Genomic DNA, 22,959 nt, shown 5'->3' on the forward strand with positions numbered 1-22,959 from the left:
TAGAAATGCAAATAACCTTATGAGCAATTTTGGAGAATATACAGAAACATTATCAAACGAGTATTTTTTACTCTAACTTAATTTTAAAGCATAAGGACCAACTTTTACACTCTGCTGGTGGGATTCCAAACTGGTCCAGCCTCCTTCAAGAACAGGAAAGACACACATTCCTCACACTGTACAGTCCCCCTCCTAGATAAAGCCTAGACTCAAAATAAGTGATTCATGTGCACAGGAGACATGTGTAAGACAAGTAACAGTACTGTTTGCATTTGCAACAAATTGGAATCATGTAAAACATCACTGAAGGAAAATGGATAAACTGCAGTATATGCATACAATGGAATATCATAACTAGACAAAAACGAGTCAACTAGAATTATACGTATCCATATGGATGAATTTCATAAATATAGCACTGAGGGTGAAAAAAGCCACTTGCAGAAGAACACATAGTGTGATATGGTACATACTAAGTTTAAAAGCATGTCAAATAATTCTATTTATCCTTTCAAAAAACATACCTATGTGGTAAAAATATAGAGAAATGCATAAGATGGAAACCAGAGTCAAGAAGGCAGTGACTCTGGACAGGGTGGAGGGAAGAGGATCAGCGAGGATTATGGGTCCAGCTGTCTTGGCAACACTTTCTTTAGTAGGGTGGTAGCTCCATGGGGGATTATTATATGTCTGAATTATTTCATAATAAATAAAGAAAAATGATTAACATTAAACTATATCCTAGTAAAGATCCTAGGGACATAACTGAATGTGGTCCACACAGAACCCTTTCCAATGACAACAGGAAGGAGGGCAAGGATGGGGGAATGGACAGGGAACAGGGTCCTTATACTAGGCAGTGCATTCCAGATGGAGCTCTCTGAGGTTAAAAAGACCAGTGAAATTCTGCAGAGAAGATACACTGCGGCCATTAAAAAGTACGAGACTAATCTGTATAAACTGATAGAGAAATTCGTCCCCCACATATTGGGAAATAAAAGCAAGCCAGATAATAATAACGCTTAGTATAATACCATTTAAAAAAAGAGAAGATTTGGGGCCAGACCATGGCCGAGTGGTTAAGTTCGCATGTTCCGCTTCAGCGGCCCAGGGTTTTGTCAGTTCGGATCCTGGGCGTGGACATGGCACTGCTCATCAAACCATCCTGAGGCAGTGTCCCACATCGCACAACCAGGAGGACCCACAACTAGAATATACAACCATGTACTGGGGGGCTTTGGGGAGAAGAAGGAGGGGGGAAAAAAAAGAGAAGATTTATGTATACTTAAATTTGTGGGAATTTGTAAGAACCATTAATAGTTGTTGACCTGGGGCGAAGGTAAGTTGCACTTTATACGCTATTATACTGTTAAATAGATTTCATAATAAGCATTTACTACTTTTATAACTAAACAACTGAGCTCACCAGCAAGGGCTTGGAGAAATGCTTCTCAACCCTGGCTGTACTTCAAAACCACCTGGACACTTGTAAAATTCAACTTTTGGACCCCGCCCCAGGCCAACTTAGAACCTCTGAGGGGAGGGTCCAGGTATCAGTATTTTTTAAGATCATCATTAAAAAAAATCCAATGTGCATCATGGGTTAAAAATCATTGTCTTAGATGTTAGATGTGCAAATGGCAATGTTTCTGTCTTGAAAATTAAAGACACCAATCTTGTATACTGATCCAGACGGAGAGCCATCAATTCCTAAAGGAGGAAGAGCTAGGGTTCTTGATAGGCTGGGCTGAAAACTTTTTGGAAAAGCAAGGTCTGATATGTTGAAGTACTTGGGAAGATTTAAAGCTTAGAATGCCAAATTCCATGCTCCTGAGCAGCGAAGAGAAATTTGCCCTGGAAAAAAATGCCATATGAGCATTTCACTAGACTCCTATAAAACATCTCATTTTGACTGACTTTTTATTTTTCTGGGGGGAGGCGGGGAGGTTGTACTTTTGTTATATGTTTATTTCAGAATTTAAAAAATATTCATAAAGAAAGGAAAAAAAATCACCGTAATCCCATATCCCTCATAGTATTTTGAAATATAGCTTTCTATTTAAGCGGTTTTCTCTCCACATATTTACATACACAATTTTTCAAACAAAAGTGGGGTCATACCGAATGCCAGGCTTTGTAACTAGCTCTTTTTTCACATATTGTAATAAGACTATTCTTTCATGGAATACTGTAACCTCTGGATGGGCCCACCAAGACTAGGCAACTGCAAAATGTATCCCCCACAAGTAGCTGAATAAACTGATGGGTCTGAAAGAGTTAATTCAGAACGAGTACTACTATACTGAAACAATGAATCTGGTGTTGGTAAGGTTTAAAGCTTAGTTGTTCTTTCACACAATGACTGGTAATCGATCCAGCTCCTTCAGGCTGCTCCTGATTCGTGAGATAAAGGCATGTCATCATGGCATCCGCATGGAGCAGGAAATCGTGCTCCACATGAGCACTGTTCCATGTCAGCCACTTCCTGAGGAGCATTTCAAAACCTGTGAAGTTAGCATCATCAAACTTTCGATTTTGCAGATGCAAAAACTGAGGCTAAGTTTAGAAAAGGGAGAACTATACTAACATATATATATGAAGACAGACTTTTAAATCCAAAATACTAATGACACAGACTCTAGAAGGAAGAAAACTAAAATTTACTGAGTACCTACCATGTGCTAGGCACTCTACGTACTTAATTTTATTTAATTCTCACAACAATCTATGATTTAAGCAGTATTATCTCCATTTTATAGGTGAAAAAACTGAGACATTGAGAAGAATTTGGCAAAGGTCACATAATTGTTAAGTGGCAAAAGCGGGATTTATACCCAAGTATAATACGTCTGATTGTTTTTTTATCATGGCACCATACTTCTTTCAAGGCCTGGGGAGGATGAAGTAACCAGTTCATGGAAAGGAAACTGGTGAACTTGTATTGAAACCTGAGTTTTCTGCCCTAAAGCCTCCAGGTCTTCCCACATATAGCCTATCTACTCACAGTTTGGGGGCACTTAATATTAGCAAGAGAATAGAGAATCCTATTGACCCACCCAGAACAGTGCAAAGTCTGGGATTTTACCCTATTTACATCAAGTTAACCCAACACTGTTTCATGGATGCTGGCAGAAGACATGAAAACCCTGGGCCAGAGACAAAGGAATTTATTACCCATGTTGGTTTGCATCAGCTGTCAAGTCCCACAGGGGCAATGCGGAGGGCTCAGCATGGACGCTGTGCACGCAGGGGCTTTGCACTATAAGACAGGAAGACTGAGCTCGGGGGATTCACCGCTTGTGTGACAAACAAAGGCAAGGTTCCTCTTTGAGGGGAGATGTCACCTCTTCCCTCAAGGTTGCTTGCTGCAAGCACAACCCTGAAAAATGGGAAATGGTGCAGGCAGAGAGCAATCAGGGGCTTTCCTGGCATAGGCATAGGGACATGCATGGACACTCAGGGCCCATGCAGACTGCTTCTATAAACATGATCTTAAAGTTCACACAACAACAGCTACTCAAATGGCAAAGCGTAGGAGAATGGCCCATATTTCAGCGTTTAAATCTTCATAATCCACTTATTTCCTTTTTAACTGACTCAAATGATCCTTTGCTAATTAATGAATGTTTTAAAGTTGTGATCAATCTTGCAGTATGGGAGGTCAATATCTGTGTGTTTTACATTAATGAAAACTTCCAGAACAAGGTGAAAATAATTTCATTTCTAATTAACTTTACCTTATATTATTAATAGCTACACCTACTACCATCCTGAGTGAGGTACGGGACACAAAATGGAGTGGAGTTCTTTTCATCAAATAATATACAATATCATGATGGCATGGGATAACCAGCTATGAACTTAGATACTGAAATAACTCAGCGTCCAAAAAAGTAGTACTTTGAGAATTCAGAGTAAACAAGTTATGGTGGGATGAAATGATCAAGGTAAGCTTCATGGATACGCAATTTAAAATAATAACTAACACTTACTGAGCAACAATTACATGGTAGGTCCTAGGTTAAGTGTTTTATGTGCATCATTTAATTTAAACTACACAATAACCCTAGGATATAAATATCACGAGTATCCCCATTCTACAGAGAAAGAAACTGAAGCTCAGAGAGTCTACTCGCCAGCGGGGTCTGATACTAAAATTTGCCTGAGCCTTCCCACCTCATGATTGGGAGGCCAGATTCACCACAGACTGAGCAGTGAAGCTTAATGCGGATGTTCAAGAAGTCCTAATCTCCTCTTACTCAGCATCATGGAGGAGGTGCTCCTGAGGGTGGCCAGGACACACTTATGTTCATGGCACCAGAAAACTAACCTTTCACTCTTTACCTGTGTATAAATGATAATTTATCCTGCCTGTACCTAGACTTAAACGTTTTCTTTATAAGACCAAATATAACATAGAAATCTGATGACTTACTGAGTCCTGTGGAAAAACCTAGTCAAGCTCCAATGTACTATTTTATATGGTATTTGAATCCCAGGGGATGTTTTGGCAGGATTTCAGAAATCTGGACTAAGGAATATACTTTTGTCAATATATTACTTATTCTCTTATTCACATTAAAATTCTTATTGTCAGTTTTCCCACAAATATTTACTGCACACCTACTATGCACCAGGCTTAAGAGACACAAACATGTTCAGAACAGGCACAATTTCTGTCTCAGTGGAGCTTGTGGCTCAAGAATAACATAATCAAGCATTTGTTTCATGAACTCTAACTGAATGGACCCAAGAAAAACTAGTCTGAATGATATTACCCGATACACACATCTGGGTAGTCTTATTATAAAAATTGTTGTCTAACACAGTAAACAGTTTTTTTTAAAAGTTGTTCTCTTAAGTAATTTGTTTGGCTTTCTGGGTACTGTGGACTATTCTAACTGAACAAGTTTATCTTTGTGGAAACCTTGGGGACAAACTTGCGGCTAATCCACAGTAGTGCTGGTCATTAAGTGATATATATTTTAAGCCTCATTCCGGGCTCAACATTAAACCTTCATCCATATTTTGACTTGCGCTGTTCTGGATTTCCTGTAAGCTGCCCTAATTCCTTTTGGGAAGACGGCAGGATAAATATGAACAAATGAATGAGCAAGGAAATAAGCATACATGCACAAACACTTCTCCAGCAACATACAATCTTACTGCATCGTAGTGATTTGTTTCTCCATCTCCCTTACTACACTTGAGGTCCCCAAGGGCAGGTAAAACTGTCTTACTCAGCTTTGTATTCCTAATGTTTAGCATAAAACTCTGACGCACTGTAATATTTTAATAAAAATATGTGTTTAACACAACAGAATTCTGATCTCATTATTGGGCCAAAGCTAAAGTCCTGCTAACAGCTCTACAGTTTCTACTCATGACCTGGAAATGTCATGGCTGTCTTACCATGTAGCCTCACTATTCTGCCACACGCTACAAGTTTACAAGTTAAGATTATTTCTGAAATCAGATCCTCCTCCTCAGTTTCTCAGTGTTACTAATAAGCACCACCATTCTCTTCTCTTGGTCACTTAGGCTTGATGCTTTAATCTTTGTCTCTAGCTCTTCATCTTTCTTTCTTCATCCATTGTAGTTGCCAAGGCCTGTCAATTCTAACCCTACAACATCTCTCCTCTGTCCTCTGTCCACTTCCACCAGTCTAATTAAGATGCTCAGGATCTCCCCAAGAATGACTACACTACATCATCCCTTCAGAGTCCATCCCTCACAGTGCTGCCAGACTAATCTCCCTGGAACCTAAACTGAGCTCTGATCACATCACTTTCCTACCCACAAGTCTTCAAGGACTCTCCACTGTCTATGGGACTAGTTTCCACTTGCCTGATCGTGACTTAAGGGTCAACTCATTCAACAGCCCTGTTCTTGAGTGTCTCGTATGTATGTACAAAGCAAAGTTGTAGGTTAAGGGAGGGGAAAGAGAAATGCACAAAACAAGAAACTCATCTTCCAAGAATGGACAACACAATAGTAGAGGTGGACATGTACACAAACAACTATGAAACCAAAAGTGGTAAGAGCTTTAAAAGAGGAGGATACATGCATGATTGAAGTAAAGAATTGAGAGCGATTAGATTACTTCTGGCTATGGAAATCAAGGAAGACTTCATGAAGGAGTAGGCATCTGAGCTAGATCTTGAACACCACATGGGATTTTAACAGAAAAAAAATAGCAGGAGGGGTATTTCTGGCACAGGAAATAGTATAAGCTGAAGACGACAAATGGGAAAGCACATAATAGCTTTCTAGAATTCAGAAAGAACTGTTTGGTTGACACTTAAGTAGGTGAGGGAAAGAAACAGAAGACTGGAAAGATTGGTGGTTATCTGGTGGGTCTTGTCTGACACACCCAGAGATCTGTATTTACTATAATGGGGCCCATTAGAGGTTTCGGAGCAGGAGAATGATCTGATCATAGCCGTGCCCTGACAGGCGCCTAACAGAGACATGAAAACTGACTGGAGAGAGGAGAAAATGAAGGCTGAGCGAGCAGCGAGAGTTCCTGCAATGGTGTGTACTAAGTAATGGATGCCGGAGTCACACCTGAAGCAGTGAAAACTGAATGACGACTAGACAAAGTAGGTGCTCAATCATGTCTGTTGGGGACACCACAATCAGATTCTCACACATATTTCATCCATTTCTTTCCTGCTTGATGGAAGAGCTTCTCAATCCAGGTGACACAGTACAGGTCTGGAGTTTCAGGGCTACCATCAGCCAGCCCAATTAGGCTGCAGTGTGTGGCACCTACAGCCCTGGATCCACTTCTGTCCAAGCCAGGTGAGACTCGCCCCCAAGACACTTTGTCCAGGCCTCACTCTTCTCAAGGCAGCCTAGGAGACAGAATACACCACGTCTCCTTTCCATGTTTTCATCAGTCAGAACCCTAGGTGTGTGTCCTCCTCTGTGGTTCCTGGATCCAACATCAAGTCTGTATTGCCCGACACTTCTTAGGCTTTATCCAACTCTCCACCTCACTCACCTCCTAAACCAGGTATTGGGCGCCTTGGAAGAGCTGCCAAGTAACCAGAAACTCCGCTATATCCTCAGTCTCTTCTCCTCAAGGGCACTCCCTCACTTCCCTCTCCAGTCCTTCCCCTGCAGCCCTCTCAAGAAATCACCATTCATTTCCTTAGACCATGTGACACCTCAGGGGTCTCCTGCTCATCACTCTCACTTCTAGGTTCTACCTTCTTATAATAAAAACTGCTCCTTTGAGGTTGTGCCATTTGACCATAACATCTTCCCTCTTTCCATGTTGTCAGCTACTCAACTTCAAATCATTCATTCACCCAGATGTTAGTACCTGGCGTACATCTTCCTCCGAACCCCAAGAGCCCTGCCATAATTTTGGTAGACTTAATGTCCATATGGCTAAACCAGCCACTATCTAGATCAATCCTAGATTTCCTCTTCGCCAGTCTCCTTCTCCTCTACTCAACCCCAGCCATCCAACACCAAGGTCACGTCTTGGACTTGATCATAGGCCTGAACTGTTTTACCTCAAAAGCAGCCGTTCCAACAACCTCCTGTCCTTCCAGCTCATTCAACACTTCCACCATGCTTGTTCAAGGCTCGCAGGACTCTGGCCCACCTACCATCTACTGTCCCCTGTTCTGTCAGCCCTCTCCTTGTTTAAGGTCCACAGTCCACACACACTTGCAGATTCCTGAGCTCCTTCTGCTTTTTCACTCACTTGTCTGGAAGAACTCCACCCTGTACTAAGCTGACTGCCTATTTCAAGCCTGCACCCTAAGTGCTGGAAAAAGCCATCTTTGAATATCTTCTCTCTCCCCCTACTTTTTTTGCCCTTGCTATTTATTTGTTGAAGGAGCCAGTCATTTGTCCCGCGCTTTCCCACAGTCTAGATTTTACTGATGGCATCCCAAAGGTGTTGTTTCTGTTCCTCTACCTTTTTTCCCTCATAAATTGGCAGACAGACCTAAAGGTCTGAATAGATTTGACTGTGTGCCAGACTTCACAGGTTGAGTTACAAACTCTTCCTGAATGTCTGGTTGTCTCTCTTTTGATAACATTAGCAGCCATTTCTAATTATTGCCTAGATCTATTTTTACATTAGAGATTGCAAAAAAAGGGTGATAATCTAACTTTATCATTCCTTCTTTATTTAATAGCTGGAACACACTTCTATAAAGAGAAAATTCCTCTCATTACCTATTTGGAAAGGCAGGATAGCTGCTTGATTCTTCCCCTTTATTTTTCAATTTTCATTCCCCAAAGTGACTAATGATTTTTCGTTTTAAGTATTACTCTGAATTCAGTCTAATATCCTCCAAGGTGATCGATGCATTTCTTTTTAGAATCATAAGTTCATGTATATAACTATATCCCCCTTAAACATGTTCAAGTCAACCACTCAAAAACAAAACAAGTCCCCTATCAGATCTCTCACCTCCTCTTCCCAGCCAATCTGTCTCCATGTCACCTGTACCAACATTCGCCATTTCCTGACCTCTCACTTGCTCCTTAACCCTCGTTAACTGGAGTGTGGCCCCACCCTCCACCAAACAGCTCTTGCTAGGGTCACTAGTGACATCCATTTTGCTAAGACCCAAGTTGACTTTTCAGGTTTCATCTCCCCGGACCTTTAGGCGCTGCTGGCCACTTCCTTCCTCCTGGAAGCACTCTTCCCCTTGCTCCCATGACACTGAGGCCAGGGTGTGTCCCACCTCTCTGGCTACTCCTCCTCTGTGGGTTTTTCAAGCTTCTTACTCAGCTCTGAAACGTTGACAGTTCTAAAGCTCAGTCTGGGAACATTATCTTCTCCATGATCCTCTCTGCCAGGATGAGCTCATCCACAGCCAGGACTTCACTCACCACTTGTACAAAGACTGCTTACAACAAATTTACAGCATTACCTTTTATCTCTCCCTCTGAACTCAAAACTTTATATCTAACTGCCTACATGACGGCTCCCCTTGAACGTCTCAGAGCATTTCTACTTACTATGCACAAAGATAAAATCAGGATCCATGAAAAAAATCACCATCTTCCAGTAAATGCTAGCATCCTCCACCCAGAGGCACCAACCACTGTCATGTCCGACAACTCCATCTATCTCAGCCACAGAACCCATCTAGCACCAAGTCCTGCTGATTTATTTCCTGAACACCTTTCAAATATGACTCCTTTCCACTTAAACTAACGCTACAAACCTAGTCCAAACTACTGATACCTCTCACCAAGGCCACTGCAAGAGCCTACTGAGCAGGGTACTCTGATCTGCCGTGTCCTTTCTCCGAATACTCTCTGCACTGCAGCAGTGTGGACACGATCATGCCAAGCCCTGCTTCAAAGCCTGCAGTGATTCCCCAGACTCCTAGGATAAACACCCTGGGTAACTTGCCCTTTCCTATTCTTCAGCTTCATCTAGAATCTTGCTCCTCTAGAGGGCCACCCCTCAGTCCCTTGTCTCACGGTGTCTTTTTTAATGTGAAAGGACCTTTGCACATGCTGCTCCGTCTGTCTGAAATGCTCTTCCTTCCTTCGATAGTTAACTCGTGCTTCAGATAGGTGCTCAAGAGTCACTTGCTAAGGGAAGCCTTCCACTGACCTTCCTGACGAGATCACACCCCGTATCACAGGCTGTCACAGCATCTTGTATGCAGCCTTTCTAGATGTGTCACAGTTGCAATTTTACATTTCTTTGTACAATTTTTTGGTTAATGCTCATCTTCTCCGTCAGGTAAGCTTCATGAAAACAGAAACTATGGTTGTTTTGTATTCCCAGTGCTTCTCATATGTTAGACGCTAAGTTAGTATATACTGGACAAATGAACAAATGAAAATGAATGGATAAACACCCAAATTTCTTGAAATTAGTGTGGTTTGTCCTTTTTCAGAAGACTTATACTTGCTCTCACTGAATGTACTTAATAGAAAGTATTCTATATAAAGGGCACAGAATGTGCTTATGCATTGATAAGAACGTTATTATACTACTATTATAAATACGTGGTCATCATAAAAGTTAGCTGTTATTATTATCACTGAAGTCATTCCTTATAGCAGAAACTGTTTTCTGGTTGCCTCTGAATCCATTCCCAAACACTGTGTCCCTTGTCTAATTCCATTATAAAAACTGGACAAAACCAAATTCTTACTTTCTTTTCCCTCGCAATTATGCCCATAAGACACAATCCTCGTTAGTGAAATATAAGTGGAAGTTTTCTGGGAAGCCTCTGAAAAGGTACTGATCTCCTGAAAAAAATGGGGAAGCTTTGGCATTCCTTCTCCTTTTTCCCTTATGTGAATACGAATATGATGTCTGGAGTCACAGCAACCATCTTGCAACTATGAGGTAAAGGCCAATGAATTGCAGAGCCCCTGAAATATCAGAAGCAGCTGCCTACCTCAAGCCTTCTTGTTATATGAGAAAGTAAATTCTTATTTTCTTTTCTATTACTTGTATCTAAAAATATTCCTAATTGATATTCTGCTCACTAACAAGATTCTCTTCCAGATAAATCACCTTACATTGCCCAAGATGTTTTTCCTTTCTTTCTTTTTCTTTTTATCTTTTTTCTCTTTATTAAACTTCTATCACTCTTCTTAATAAAATGTAACCAAAATAAAATACCTAGCATATTTTTCTTGCAAAATAGAAGATTAATTACAACTTTAAAAACTAAAGAAAGCTTCTTTAGATTTCTTATATTGAGTTAATTTACAAATATATTGAGATCAAAATAACATCTGTTTGGTGATACGGCATCAAACGGAATTTAGGTTGCTTTGTTTTGTTCACTCTCAGGTTAAAAACCAAGCTTTGAAGCATTTTCCAGCTATTCAGGCACGTCAGTGTTGGCATGTGACAAATTCTGATGTTATTTCAGAGTCAAATATTAAATAAATACGAAGTGGATAACAGATCAGATACTTTACACACACAGCTTGACCATATACTATAGACTACATTTTCTAAAAATGTACATATAAGAAGTATAAATGGAAATTTAAGAACTGATAAATCTAAATAAATAGATTAAACAATGAATTCTCGTTAGTGAGTTATTTTACATCTAGTTATTTTACCCATATTCCCAATGTGGCATGCAATTTATGTTTACATGTTGAGGGTAAGACCTAGTCAGTTGTATGTAACGTTCTTAGAGTAAAAAAGAATAAGAATTAAATTATCTTGGGCCAGTGCCTCTTTCACTCTGCTCTCAGCTCCCCACCTATAAAGCAAGGAGGGTGGGTCGGTTTTCAGGCTGCCCTACAGGCCACAGCCAAGCCTCCGAGCTCCCATCTCTGATTAAGGGAGAGCAGACCTGCTTCTATCTGTCCAAATACTGATCTTCTACATAAGAATTTCTTTAAAGTAAGAACCCAGTAACTAAAAATAACTTGAAAACTACTGGACAAAATGATCTCCAAGGTCTCTTCTGGTATTAATATTCATGATGAAATGATTTCTTCAAGCTCCTGAGCTCTAAATATTTTAAGAGGAAATCTATTCATCTAAATATGAACATAAAAATAAAATTCATGTGACAGTGTGGGCTTGATTTATTTTCAGAAATACATTTAAATGGAACTAATGTTTTTACCTTGTGAAAATGCCATCCACAATTCCAATTGTTGCTTCCTCTGCAGGAACATAGGAGCCAATCTGAGCCATGACAGTAATCAATGCCACTTGTTTTATGTAGGAGCTCTTTCCACCCATGTTTGGTCCAGTAATTATCATCACTCTCTCTGAGTCCCCCTGGAAAATTAAAAAGCAATTTCACTCATAGTACCAGAGAGCTTTTATATAATATCTACACATTATTCCATGGGAATGCACTAGGCAAAATATGGCTTTGTGGTACTTAAATATGTCACCAATTAAGTATCACAAAGGGAAAGAGAACCTCTTTGTCTTCAACTTGAACCGTGCTATTGCAGAAGAGGGAATTCTTAGCAGCATACAAGGTTGTTTCTGGGTATAAAAAAGGAAATAACAAGAAGCAACCTAAATGAGACTACCATGGCTTTCTCATTAAATATTCATTAACCTGCCTATGTGTGTGTTTTGCATATGACTTGCATTTAAAATCTATCCATTTCCGTTTGCCCATGTTAAAGCTACAGGCATTATATATCTAATTGCCCAAAGCTCTGATTTGGGCTGACAGCACGTGAATTTTTCCACTTACAGACAGATGACTGCTAAAGAGATTGTTAATATCAAATTCTAGATGTTGGTTTTATCAGCATTTAATTATTCACTGGCATTTCACCAGAGCATGTGAAAGAGGCAGAAAAGCTGAAACACATGCAATGATTTAATTTCTAGAACTTGCCTATATTAGCCAATTACAGTACTTGCTATGTACAGTCTCATCCTAAGGGAAATTGTCCCACTGCAGCCCTTTGCAGAGGAGTTAGCTCAAGGCATCCAGGTGCTGTGCTATGTGAACCCACCACCCTCGGCAATACCTGCCTGGTCAAGAAGAGCCCACCTGTAACTGACCAACAACCTAAGAGGCGGCCTCACATAAAAGCTCTTCCAAAACTGGGCCAACCAATAATCTCTTGGGAGTTTAAACTGAGAACCGGGGCAAGGTCCAATCAGCAGTAACTGGAGCAGAGGTTGAAAAAGAACACAGAATGAGGCCATAAGGCACTCATAGGGGACCATGAGCAAGAAATGATAAAGAAACAAAAGTTATTCTAGAGCAGGGGGTAAAGAGGGCAGTCAGTAATGATGGGGAAGAAAAAAGAAAGAAAGAGCCAAGGGGAGTTGAGAAACCTCATGCAAACAATGGGGTATCAAAGTAAAACATTATAAAGTCTTATTGTTGAGGAGATAAAAAGAAAACCTGCTCCATCTCTACAGCGGTCTGATGTAATTAACCAGACATTTCCAGCCTCCCCAAAGCCAAGCTGTGCTAGAGAGCCTGTTCTTCCTGTGTGATTTCTTTCTCTTACGGTTACACGTGGCTTTATAACGAGCCTCCTGAATATCCACACTTACAGGAATTTGACTGAATCTTTGTTTCTTGGCAGAGTAAGAACAAGGAAAGAAGCTTGGTACAAGCAGAATGATAAAACTAGCGGATTAAAATAAAATGAATTCCAAGGCCAGCCCAGTGGGGTAGTGGTTAAGTTCGCACATCCCACTTTGGTGGCCTGGGGTTAACTGGTTGGGATCCCGGGCACAGACCTACACACTACTCATCAAGCTATGCTGTGGTAGGCATCCCACAAATAAAATAGAGGAAGATGGGCAAGGACGTTAGCTCAAGGCCAATCTTCCTCAGCAAAAGGAGGAGGATTGGCGACGAATATTAGCTCAGGGCTAATCTTCCTCAATAAATAAATAAATAAAATAAAATAAACTCCCCTACAGAGATGAAAAATAATAAGCCTACTATAAACAAGCAAATATTTGGCATAGCCAAATATTTTGCAAATTTAAACAAAAGGAACAGATTTCTTTTTTAAAACTGGCAAAAATGAGAAGAAAATCTGAATAATCCTATATTTACTAAGAAATTAAATCTGTAATTTAAAGCCCTTCCACAAGAAAAACTCCAAACCCAGAGAACTTCCCCACTGAATACTTCCAAACATTTAAGAAAGAAATAGCACTAATCTTATAAAAACTCTTCTAGAGAACAGAAGGAGAAGAAACTCTTCCCAAATCACTGTAGAAGGTCAACATAATCCATAATCTTGATACCAAAACTTGACAAGAACACTACAAGAAAGAAAAATTACAGGCCAATTTCTTCCAAAAGTACAAATGCAAAACTCCTTCATAAAATATTAATAAGCCAATCCAGGGATATATTAATCATTTAGAGTTTTTGAAGAATACAAGGTTGGTTTAATATTCAAAAGCAAATCAATGTAATTCATCACATTAACAGAATAAGGAAGAGAACTCATATAATGATCTCCAATGACACAGAGAAAGCATTTGATAAAATTCAATACCCATGTATTAAAAAAAAAAAAGTAGGGGCCGGCACGGTGGCATGGCAGGTAAGTTCGCATGCTCTGCTTTGGTGGCTCAGGGTTCCCGGTTCAGATCCGGGGCGCAGATCTATACATCACTTATGAAGCCATGCTGTGGCAGGCATCCCACATATAAAGTAGTGGAAGATGGGCATGGATGTTAGCTCAGGGCTAATCTTCCTCAAAAAAAAGGGCAGGAAAAGGGAACAAAAGATATAACGATTGCAAAGAAAATAATGAAACTGTCATTATTCCTATATGTCATGATTGTGTTCCCAGAGAGTCTAAAGAAATCTACAAAAATTATTGCAATCAATAAGTGAATTTAGCAAGATCTTTGGGTATAAATTCAGTATACAAAAGTCAACTTTATTTCTACATTTTAGTAACAAGTAAATAAAAATTAAAAAAAATTTGATAACATAATTTACCACAGCATCCAAAGAAATCAAATACCTACAAATAAATCTAACAAAATCAGCAAGTACCCTATACAGAAAACTACAAAAGACTACTGAAAGGAATTGAGGAATACTTAATTAAATGAAGGAAGACACCATGTTCACAGACTGGAAGGCTCAATATTACAACGCTACAATAATTAAACTAGTTTGATTCTGGCACAAAGATATACAAAAAGACCAGTGGAACAGAAAAGAGTGCAGAAACAGACTGACGTGTATACAGTCTCTGGATTTATGACAAAGGTGACACCGCAGCACAGTGGACAAAGGACAGTCTTTCCAATAACTGGTGCTGAATTGAAAGGACATCCATGTAGAAAAATAAAAATCTTGATTTCCTAACTTACATCATAAACAAAAATCAATTCCTAGTGGATTACAGATTTGAAAGGGGAAAACAATAAAGTTATTGGATGGTAACATATGACCTTGGAGTAGACAAAGATTTCTCAAACAGATCACAAATCACAATTAATTATAAAGGAAAAGATTGAAAAATTGGAGTAGATTAAAATTAAGAACCTCTATTCATCAAAACAGGCTATTAAGAGAATGAAAAACTACAGAACAGAAGATACGTGTATTATGCATTTCCCAAAGACTTGAATCCAGTATACATAAGGAATTCCTACAAATCAAAAGGCAGCCCCAAGAAAAATGGTCAAGAAAATTTAAAAGGAATACGACAAAAGAAAATACACAAATGGGCCAAAAAGCACGCAAAAAGATGTTCCACTTCAAATCATTAGGAAAATGCAATCAAATCATAAAGAGACAACATCACTTCGCATGTACACAACAGCTAAAGTTAAAAAAAGAAAAAAAGCCTGTCAATATTAAGCTTTGGCAAAGATGTAGAAAAACTAGAGTTCTTACACACTGCTGTGGGGGTGTACATTGTACACTATTTTGGAAAACTGTTTGGCACAATCTACTAAAGCTGAAAATAGATATATCTGAACAATTCTGCTCCCAGGTCTATGTCCAACAGAAACGTATAGGATATATTCCAAAAACATGGAAAAGAATGCTCATGGCAGTACTTTGCATAACAGCCCTAAATTGGAAGTAACTTCAATGTTCATCAGTAGTAGAACAGATAAATTGTGATATATTCATACAATGAAATTCTCTATGACAATGGAAATAAACGACAAGCAAAAAATATGGAAGATGACAGACACAATATATATTGTATGTCTCTATTTATATAAAGCTCAAAACAAGCCAAACTATAATGTATGGTAAAAGAAATTAGGATAGTGATTATCTTTTTGGGGGTAGGTAGCTACCGGGAGGACCTCCCTTACTCTACGAGGGGAGCTTTTAGAATGTGCTCTATTTCCACTCTATTGTTCTATCTTGATCTGGGTGTTGGATACGGCAGTGGGTACACTTTGTGGAAATATACTAAGCTACACACTTATGATCTGTGCATGTTTCTGCATGTACGCTGTATTTCAGTAAAGGTTATTTTCAAAAGGAAATTTATTCTCACAAATCCACCAAGCAATACAATTCTGGCAGTTAATTTTGAAATTTATTTGATAGAGTAAAAAATAAAGTCAATACAATTTTGAAGAACCACAACTGGGAGGGGAGACTTTATTGTAAAGCTATGGTAATTAAAAGTGTGGTACTGCTTTAATAGGTACGCAGAGCAGTGACAGAGACAAACCTATACATGGCATTTGGTATATGTGAGAGGTAGGATTACAAATAAGCAAAAAAGATGCCATATTCAATAAACAACAGCGGGACAATTGGGTATTCATATGATAAAAGATAGATTAGGCCTGAATCTCACAGAGTCCCTAAATCAAATCTAGATGGATGAAAGAATTAAATATGAAAAGCAAACCTTTAACTTTTAGAAGAAAATATGGGAGAATAGCTTACTGACATGAAGCTAATGAATGATTTATTGAACAAGATAGGAAAAGCAACACAAAAAATATAAATCATAAAGGAAAAGACACGCTTAAACTTTTTAGAAACTCTGTTGAAAGAAGTCATCAAACACAAAATAAAAAGGCATATAACAAAGACGCACTACTCCTACATATTAATAACACCAAAACAATGGAAAAACGGGCAAAGGACATGAATAGGATATTTATAGAAAAAGAAACATGAAAGGCCAAAAACCTGTTATTAATCAGGGAAAGGAAAATGAAACCAGCAGTGTTTTTCAAGGGGCCTACAAGCTGTTCTGAACATGCATTTGAAAGAATAAAGAAATACGAACAGTGAAAAGTTTTGAAGGAACATTTTTAAGAGATAACTTATAACATTCATCAGATTATGAAAAGGTTTAAAAGTCTGTTTACGTAGCATGTTGGCACAGACGTGGAGAGCCACTTGGAAACATCTAGTAAAGCTGAGGATTCCACATACTGATCTATGTGACCCAGCAACTCCTCTTTTAGGGATCCACCCTAGAAAAATACACAAGTGCTCAAAAAGGTATTTATAAAAGTGTTCACTACAGTACTGTTTGTATTCAGAATAGAAAAAAAATAGAAACAATCTATCATTAGGAAAATGAATAGATCTACTTTGTACAATTATTAAAACAATTATTTACAATATAGAATATGATAAGATAGACTTAGTGTGACATATTTATGTACATTTTAAAAGTACACAAAACATAATTGAACATTAAGATACACATATATCAAAAGAATAAAAACCACTCATAAGGAAAATAAATAAAGTCAGGATAAAGGTTACCAATGAGGCTAGGAGGTGAAGAGGGGGAAAGGTAAGGCAGTCATTTACTATGACCTCAGCCATATCGGTAACATTTTATTCTCTTTAAAAAAACCTAAAGTAAATATTACAAAATGTCAATCTCTATGATATTTGAGTGAAGGGTAAATGGGTGTCTGTTATACTGTTTTCTACACTTTTTCATTTGTGTGAAATATTAGGCAGTTAAAAATTACTTAAATGGATTATCTTAAGATTTAATGATTTATTTCACAGATAATCATGAACAAATCAAACAACTCTTTACAAACGTATTTACATAATTTAGGAAAAGTTCACATAACTTTCAAATGACATTTTGTTACTTGGACTTCCAGCATATTACACAGAAATAAATTAACAGAGAAAAGCACATGATGGTAGGGGAAAGAGAGAATAACCCAGAGGAGGCGATGCTGCCATGCCGAGGCCCTGAATGTGGCGGTGCTGTTTCCAGAGCTGGCTGCAGCGGAATTACCAGCTCAACGGCTCACGCGGGTGGCTGACGGAAACGCAGGAAGAGAATTTCCTTTAATCAGTAATTTAGGAAAGCTCTGAGGAAAAAAATGTACACTTTTTATCTTGTAGACATCTATTGCTTCTAATGCCTTGAAAGACAAGAGTATTTTTACTTACTGTTTGATTCAGCTTTTCCATCCAATGAGAATCAATAATTTGACAGGGTATTTTTTTAATCTTAATTTAATAAACAAAATATTTTAATAAATAAGTTTGTAATGATAAGGCAGGTGGCGTTAGAAGACTGGGTTCAGGTTCCGGCCTTGCCATTAACTAGGGATGCCTCATTTCCTCATCTGTAAGACTAACAGAAATCCTGGCCTTTCACGAATTTTGTGAAGTTTAAAATAAGTAAGAAAATATATGTGAAATTCCTTTGAAATTACAAATACTGCAACAATTTATAAATCATTGTTTCTTAAAACTAGAAGATGCCTAAAGTAGCCACATGAAGAGAAAGTTCCGATGCTCTACAGACTAACTGAAAAAGAAAAAATGAACTACAGAAAATGAAAATAAACTTGGCTTAGGCTTCATGTAAAAGTCAAATGTGAAACTAATTTGAAGAGTATAAGTAAACATGAGTATGGCACTTACATGAATAGAAACGTTACTGTCTTTTGAATTTAAATTACATATAAGTTGGTGAAAAGTGAATAAGCAAGTCTGACACTTCCCAATATTTTCAAAAGGAATGACATTTTATATGGAGCTACACAGAGACTGCTGGCTTTTAGAACCATGCGATCAAGTACAAGCTCCTTGAGTACTTCGTCTCTCCTCCATTTTATACAGAATAATGAAGTTTTTAGTCTATTTGAACTTTAGGAGCCGACTGATACACAAAAATCAATTCTTTGTACATGTAGACAACATTATATAAAAACTTAGACTTCAGAGCTCTAATATTTAAACACTGTTTATTTCGCTGGGAAACAGGTCTGTCCCTGACACTATATATCCGTAGGTGATGATTGACTGATACAACAAAATGACCCTAGAGATCTTTAACCAGGTAGAGGGTGTCTGCCAAACACCAGACTTAATGGTGACGTGTTAGAAGCATTTGCTTTAGACCAATCAAGACAGGGTGTCCACCATTACTGCTTTTATTCAACCGTACCCTGCAGGTTCCAGGCAGTATAACATGACAATAAAAGAAAGAAAAGGTAAAAGGACTAGAAAGGTCAGAACTGTCATTACTCACAGACACATGATGACCTACAAAGAAAACCAAAAAGACTGTCCCAGACAAATTATTGTAATTAATAGGAGAGTCTAGCAAGGTGGCTAGATTTAAGATCAAAATGTAAAAATCAGCTGCATTTTTTGTAAGAGCAACGAGTAATTAGGAAATGCAATTGTAAAAAAAGATATGACCAACATAGCAAAAAAGAATACTTAGTAATAAATATGATAAAAGATGTAAAAAACCTTTATGGAAGAAATTTTAAAGTTTTATTGAGAGGACTTAAAAACCAAAATAAGTATATACTACATTCATGGGGGACAAATTTATACGTCATAGCTATATCATAAAGATGTCAACTTTCCCCCAAATCCATCTATAGGGTCAATGTAATTCCAATAAAAAATCTCAATTTTTTTCCCCCCAAAGAACTGGATAGGTTGACTCTAAAATGAAAGAGAGAAGCAAACGCTAAAGAAAACTCCAGACATTCTATTAGCAGAATACGTGGAGGGCATTTTCCCTACCAGATATAAAGAATTATTATAATGCTATAATAAACGAGACTGTGTGATTTTGGCTTAAGGACCAAAAAAACTGACCAGTGAAAAATAATAGAGTCCAACACAGTTCCATGAAAATATGGAAACTTACACTTCTCGAGGTTGATGGGGAAAGGATGGATTATTTGAAAATCAGTGCAGGACAACTGATTACCTACATAGAAAGATATTAGATTGGAATCCTACCTCACACCATATATAAAAATAAATTTTAGGTTGATTCATTAAAGACCTAAATCTGAAAAGTAAAACTTTAAAATATTTATATGAAATTATAGGTGAATGGCTTTGTGATCTTGGGAATGGAGAAGAATTTCGTAAGGCACAAAAACACTCACCCTTTATAAAAGGAAAGATCGACACATTCAACTTCATTAAAATTGAGACTTTTTGGTTATCAAAAGGCATCATACTGAAGGTGAAAAGACCAAAATTATTCTAAGTTGTCTCTTTCAACACTAAAATATTAGATTCTTTAGGGTTTAAAAGTTGTATGACCCAGAAAAATTATTTAAAACTTAAATGAGAGAGGAGAACTTACGCTTTTAACCAACATGATCTGCGACCTAATTAAACATTTGGTCTAATTCAACATGACACAGCAAGAAATGATTTTAGGAAAAGTTATTTACTCATTGAACAAGCCACTTAATGACTGAAAAGGAAAAACCCAAATTATCGACAGTTACCTCTAGATTATGCAATTATAGATGACTTTTGGTTTCTCTAGTTTTCTAGTTTTCCAAGTTTTCTACCATGAGCATTTTGAACTAGCTACCAATTCCACTTCCAGGAATCAATTCTGTGAGGTACCATTGCAGAATTATTTTTAATACCAAAAAAGTGAATACAAAAGAGGAATTTCTAAAAAAATTATGGTAGATCCATACTATTGAATATCATGAAGCCATTAAAAATTATCTGAGGAAAGACTTTCTAATAATATAGGAAAATATTTATTTTGTATTATGAACAAAAATCAGGATATAAAGAAGACATTTATACGAAAAAATCATGGCCATATTTTAAAAAACGCAACGAAAAGACAAAGGAAATCTGCCAAAACGTTAACATTGGTTGCCTTTGGGATTAAGGAGCAATTTTCTCCCCTTCCTTCTCCCTTTCTTTATATCCCAAATCTCAATCCATAATTTATCTATAAATGGGATCTGCAGCAATGAGGGGTACTAACATCCAGTAATTTTCACCGTAGTGTTAATTTCTATGAGAACCTTGAGAAAAATGACAGAGGGGAGAAATTAATAAAGAACTGGTCCAAAAGTCAGGAAAGGTAGTTTCTAGTCCAGAGTTTGGGTGAGTCAATACAATACTCTAGGCCTTAGTTCCCCTCCTTCCAGAACAAGGAAGTTGAATTAAATGATCTCTCACCCTCGAATTCTATGATTCTCTGAGAAATAACATGTCCAAGTTCAGACATATTACACGGATATGCGGCCCTGCGTGGAATCAAAGGGCAGAAACTAAATTAGCACCAGAGCTTTGCTCAGATTTGTCTGGAAGAAGGGAAGGCATGGAATTCAGTTGCATGAGGACCTTGGGAAAAAGGGGTGCCCCGTGAACCTGGTCAGACTTACGGCCACTATCATGGAAGTAGATTTTCCAGGCCTCTCCTGATTTGAAGATTTCAGATAAGAACTAACTTTGAGCCTCTAAGGAGTGAAATATTTTCAACTCACTAAACTCAACTATTTGTAGGTGACAAAATGGTTGCTTTCCTAATAAGCCCTAATATTTAGACCTCCGATGGGAGATAAATTGTATACTGGGCACTCTAAATATTAACAGGAAAAAAAACAGGAGATGTGAAGAATCAGGAGGTATTTTTGAGATGCCTAAACACTACCTGTCTCCATCTCTCCTGCTAGCGTGCTGGGGGACCACTGTGACAGAAAATGCTGGTCTTCTGGCTTCTCTGCCCACAGTCCATTCTCCACTCTGCAGCCAGGCTGCTTGTCTTGAAAAGTAAAACAGAACTTGTCTCCTCCTAAAAGCCTTCATATAGCTCCCCACAGCACTTACAATAATGCCCCAACTCCTCACCATGGTCTGAAGGCCATGCCTGCCTCGCAGGCCTAACCTCCTCCCACCCTCCACAGGCTCTCTCAGCGCCAGCCAGACTCGATTTCTGTTCTTCTTCCGCCTGCCAGAAGACGCCAAGCTCATTCCTGCCCTAAGGCCTTTCCACAGCTGTTCCCTCCCTGTGGGATGCTCTTCCCTGAGACTGGATCCTTTCTGCCATGCAAGTCTAAGCTCAAACATCAAGTCCCAGGAAAGACTTTTCCTGACCACCCAATCTACTCGAGCCCCTCTGCCCTGGCATTCTCCATCATGTCAGCCCATTTTATTTTCTCTCTACTTTTTATCCCTCTCTGAAACGTCCTTAATTTTCTTGCTTACTTGTTTATTCTGCTAGAACGTAAGTTCCCATGAGAGCAGGGACTATGTCATCTTGTTCATTCCCACTGACTAGAACAAGGCCTAGCATAAAGAAGGCACTTAAGGAGAAAGGAAAGTTCCTTCAATAAACGCTGCTTAGAAAACTGGACAGACACATGCAAAAGAATGAAAGTAGACCAGTATCTTACACCATACACACAAATTAACTCAAAATGGATTAAACACTTGAATCTAAGACCTGAAACCATGAAACGCCTAGAAGAAAACATAGGCAGTAGGCTCTTTGACATCAATCTTGGCAGTATCTTTTTGAGTATGTCCCCTTAGGTAAGGGAAACAAAATAAAAAACAAATGGGACCACATCAAACTAAAAAGCTTCTGCACGGCAAGGAAACCATCAACAAAACGAAAAGACAACCTAACAATTGGGAGAAGATATTTGCAAATCATATATCCAATAAGGGGTTAATATCCAAAATATACAAAGAACTCAAACAACTCAACAACAAAAAAACAAACAACTCAATTTAAAAATGGGTAGAGGATCCGAACAGACATTTTTACAAAGAAGACATACAGATGGCAAATAGGCAAACAAAAAGACGTTCAATATCACTATTAGGGAAACGCAAATCAAAACCACAATGAGATACCACCTCCCACCCATTAGAATGATTATCATTAAAAAGACAAGAAATAACAAGTACTGGAGAGGATGAGAAGAAAAGGGAACCCTCATACAACTGCTGAACTTTCTAAATGTAAACTGGTGCAGCCGCTATGCAAAACAGTATGGAGACGCCTCAAAAAATAAGAAATGGAAATACCATATGATCCAGCTATTCCACTTCTGGGTATCTATCCAAAGAACTCAAAAACATTAATTTGAAAAGATATTTGCACCCCTATGTTCACTGTAGCATTATTCACAATAGCAAAATCATGGAAATAACCCAAGTGTCCATCAACGGATGAATGGAGAAAGAAGATGTGGTATACATATACATTGACATACACATATATGTGTACACACACATACACCCAATGGAATACTAC

At 38.3% G+C, this 22,959-nt stretch overlaps 1 protein-coding gene across 1 annotated transcript in view; it reads right to left on the bottom strand.

The window, feature by feature from the left end:
- The window catches only part of MSH3 (mutS homolog 3), a 159,962-nt gene that overhangs the window by 23,695 nt on the left and 113,308 nt on the right, over positions 1 to 22,959 (bottom strand). The window contains exon 20 of the mRNA XM_014857018.3: positions 11,598 to 11,755. Coding sequence (XP_014712504.2) covers positions 11,598 to 11,755 — 158 coding nt within the window. The remainder of the gene's footprint in view (positions 1 to 11,597; positions 11,756 to 22,959) is intronic.

This window comes from Equus asinus, chromosome 9 (assembly GCF_041296235.1).
Source record: "Equus asinus isolate D_3611 breed Donkey chromosome 9, EquAss-T2T_v2, whole genome shotgun sequence".
NCBI lineage: Eukaryota > Metazoa > Chordata > Mammalia > Perissodactyla > Equidae > Equus > Equus asinus.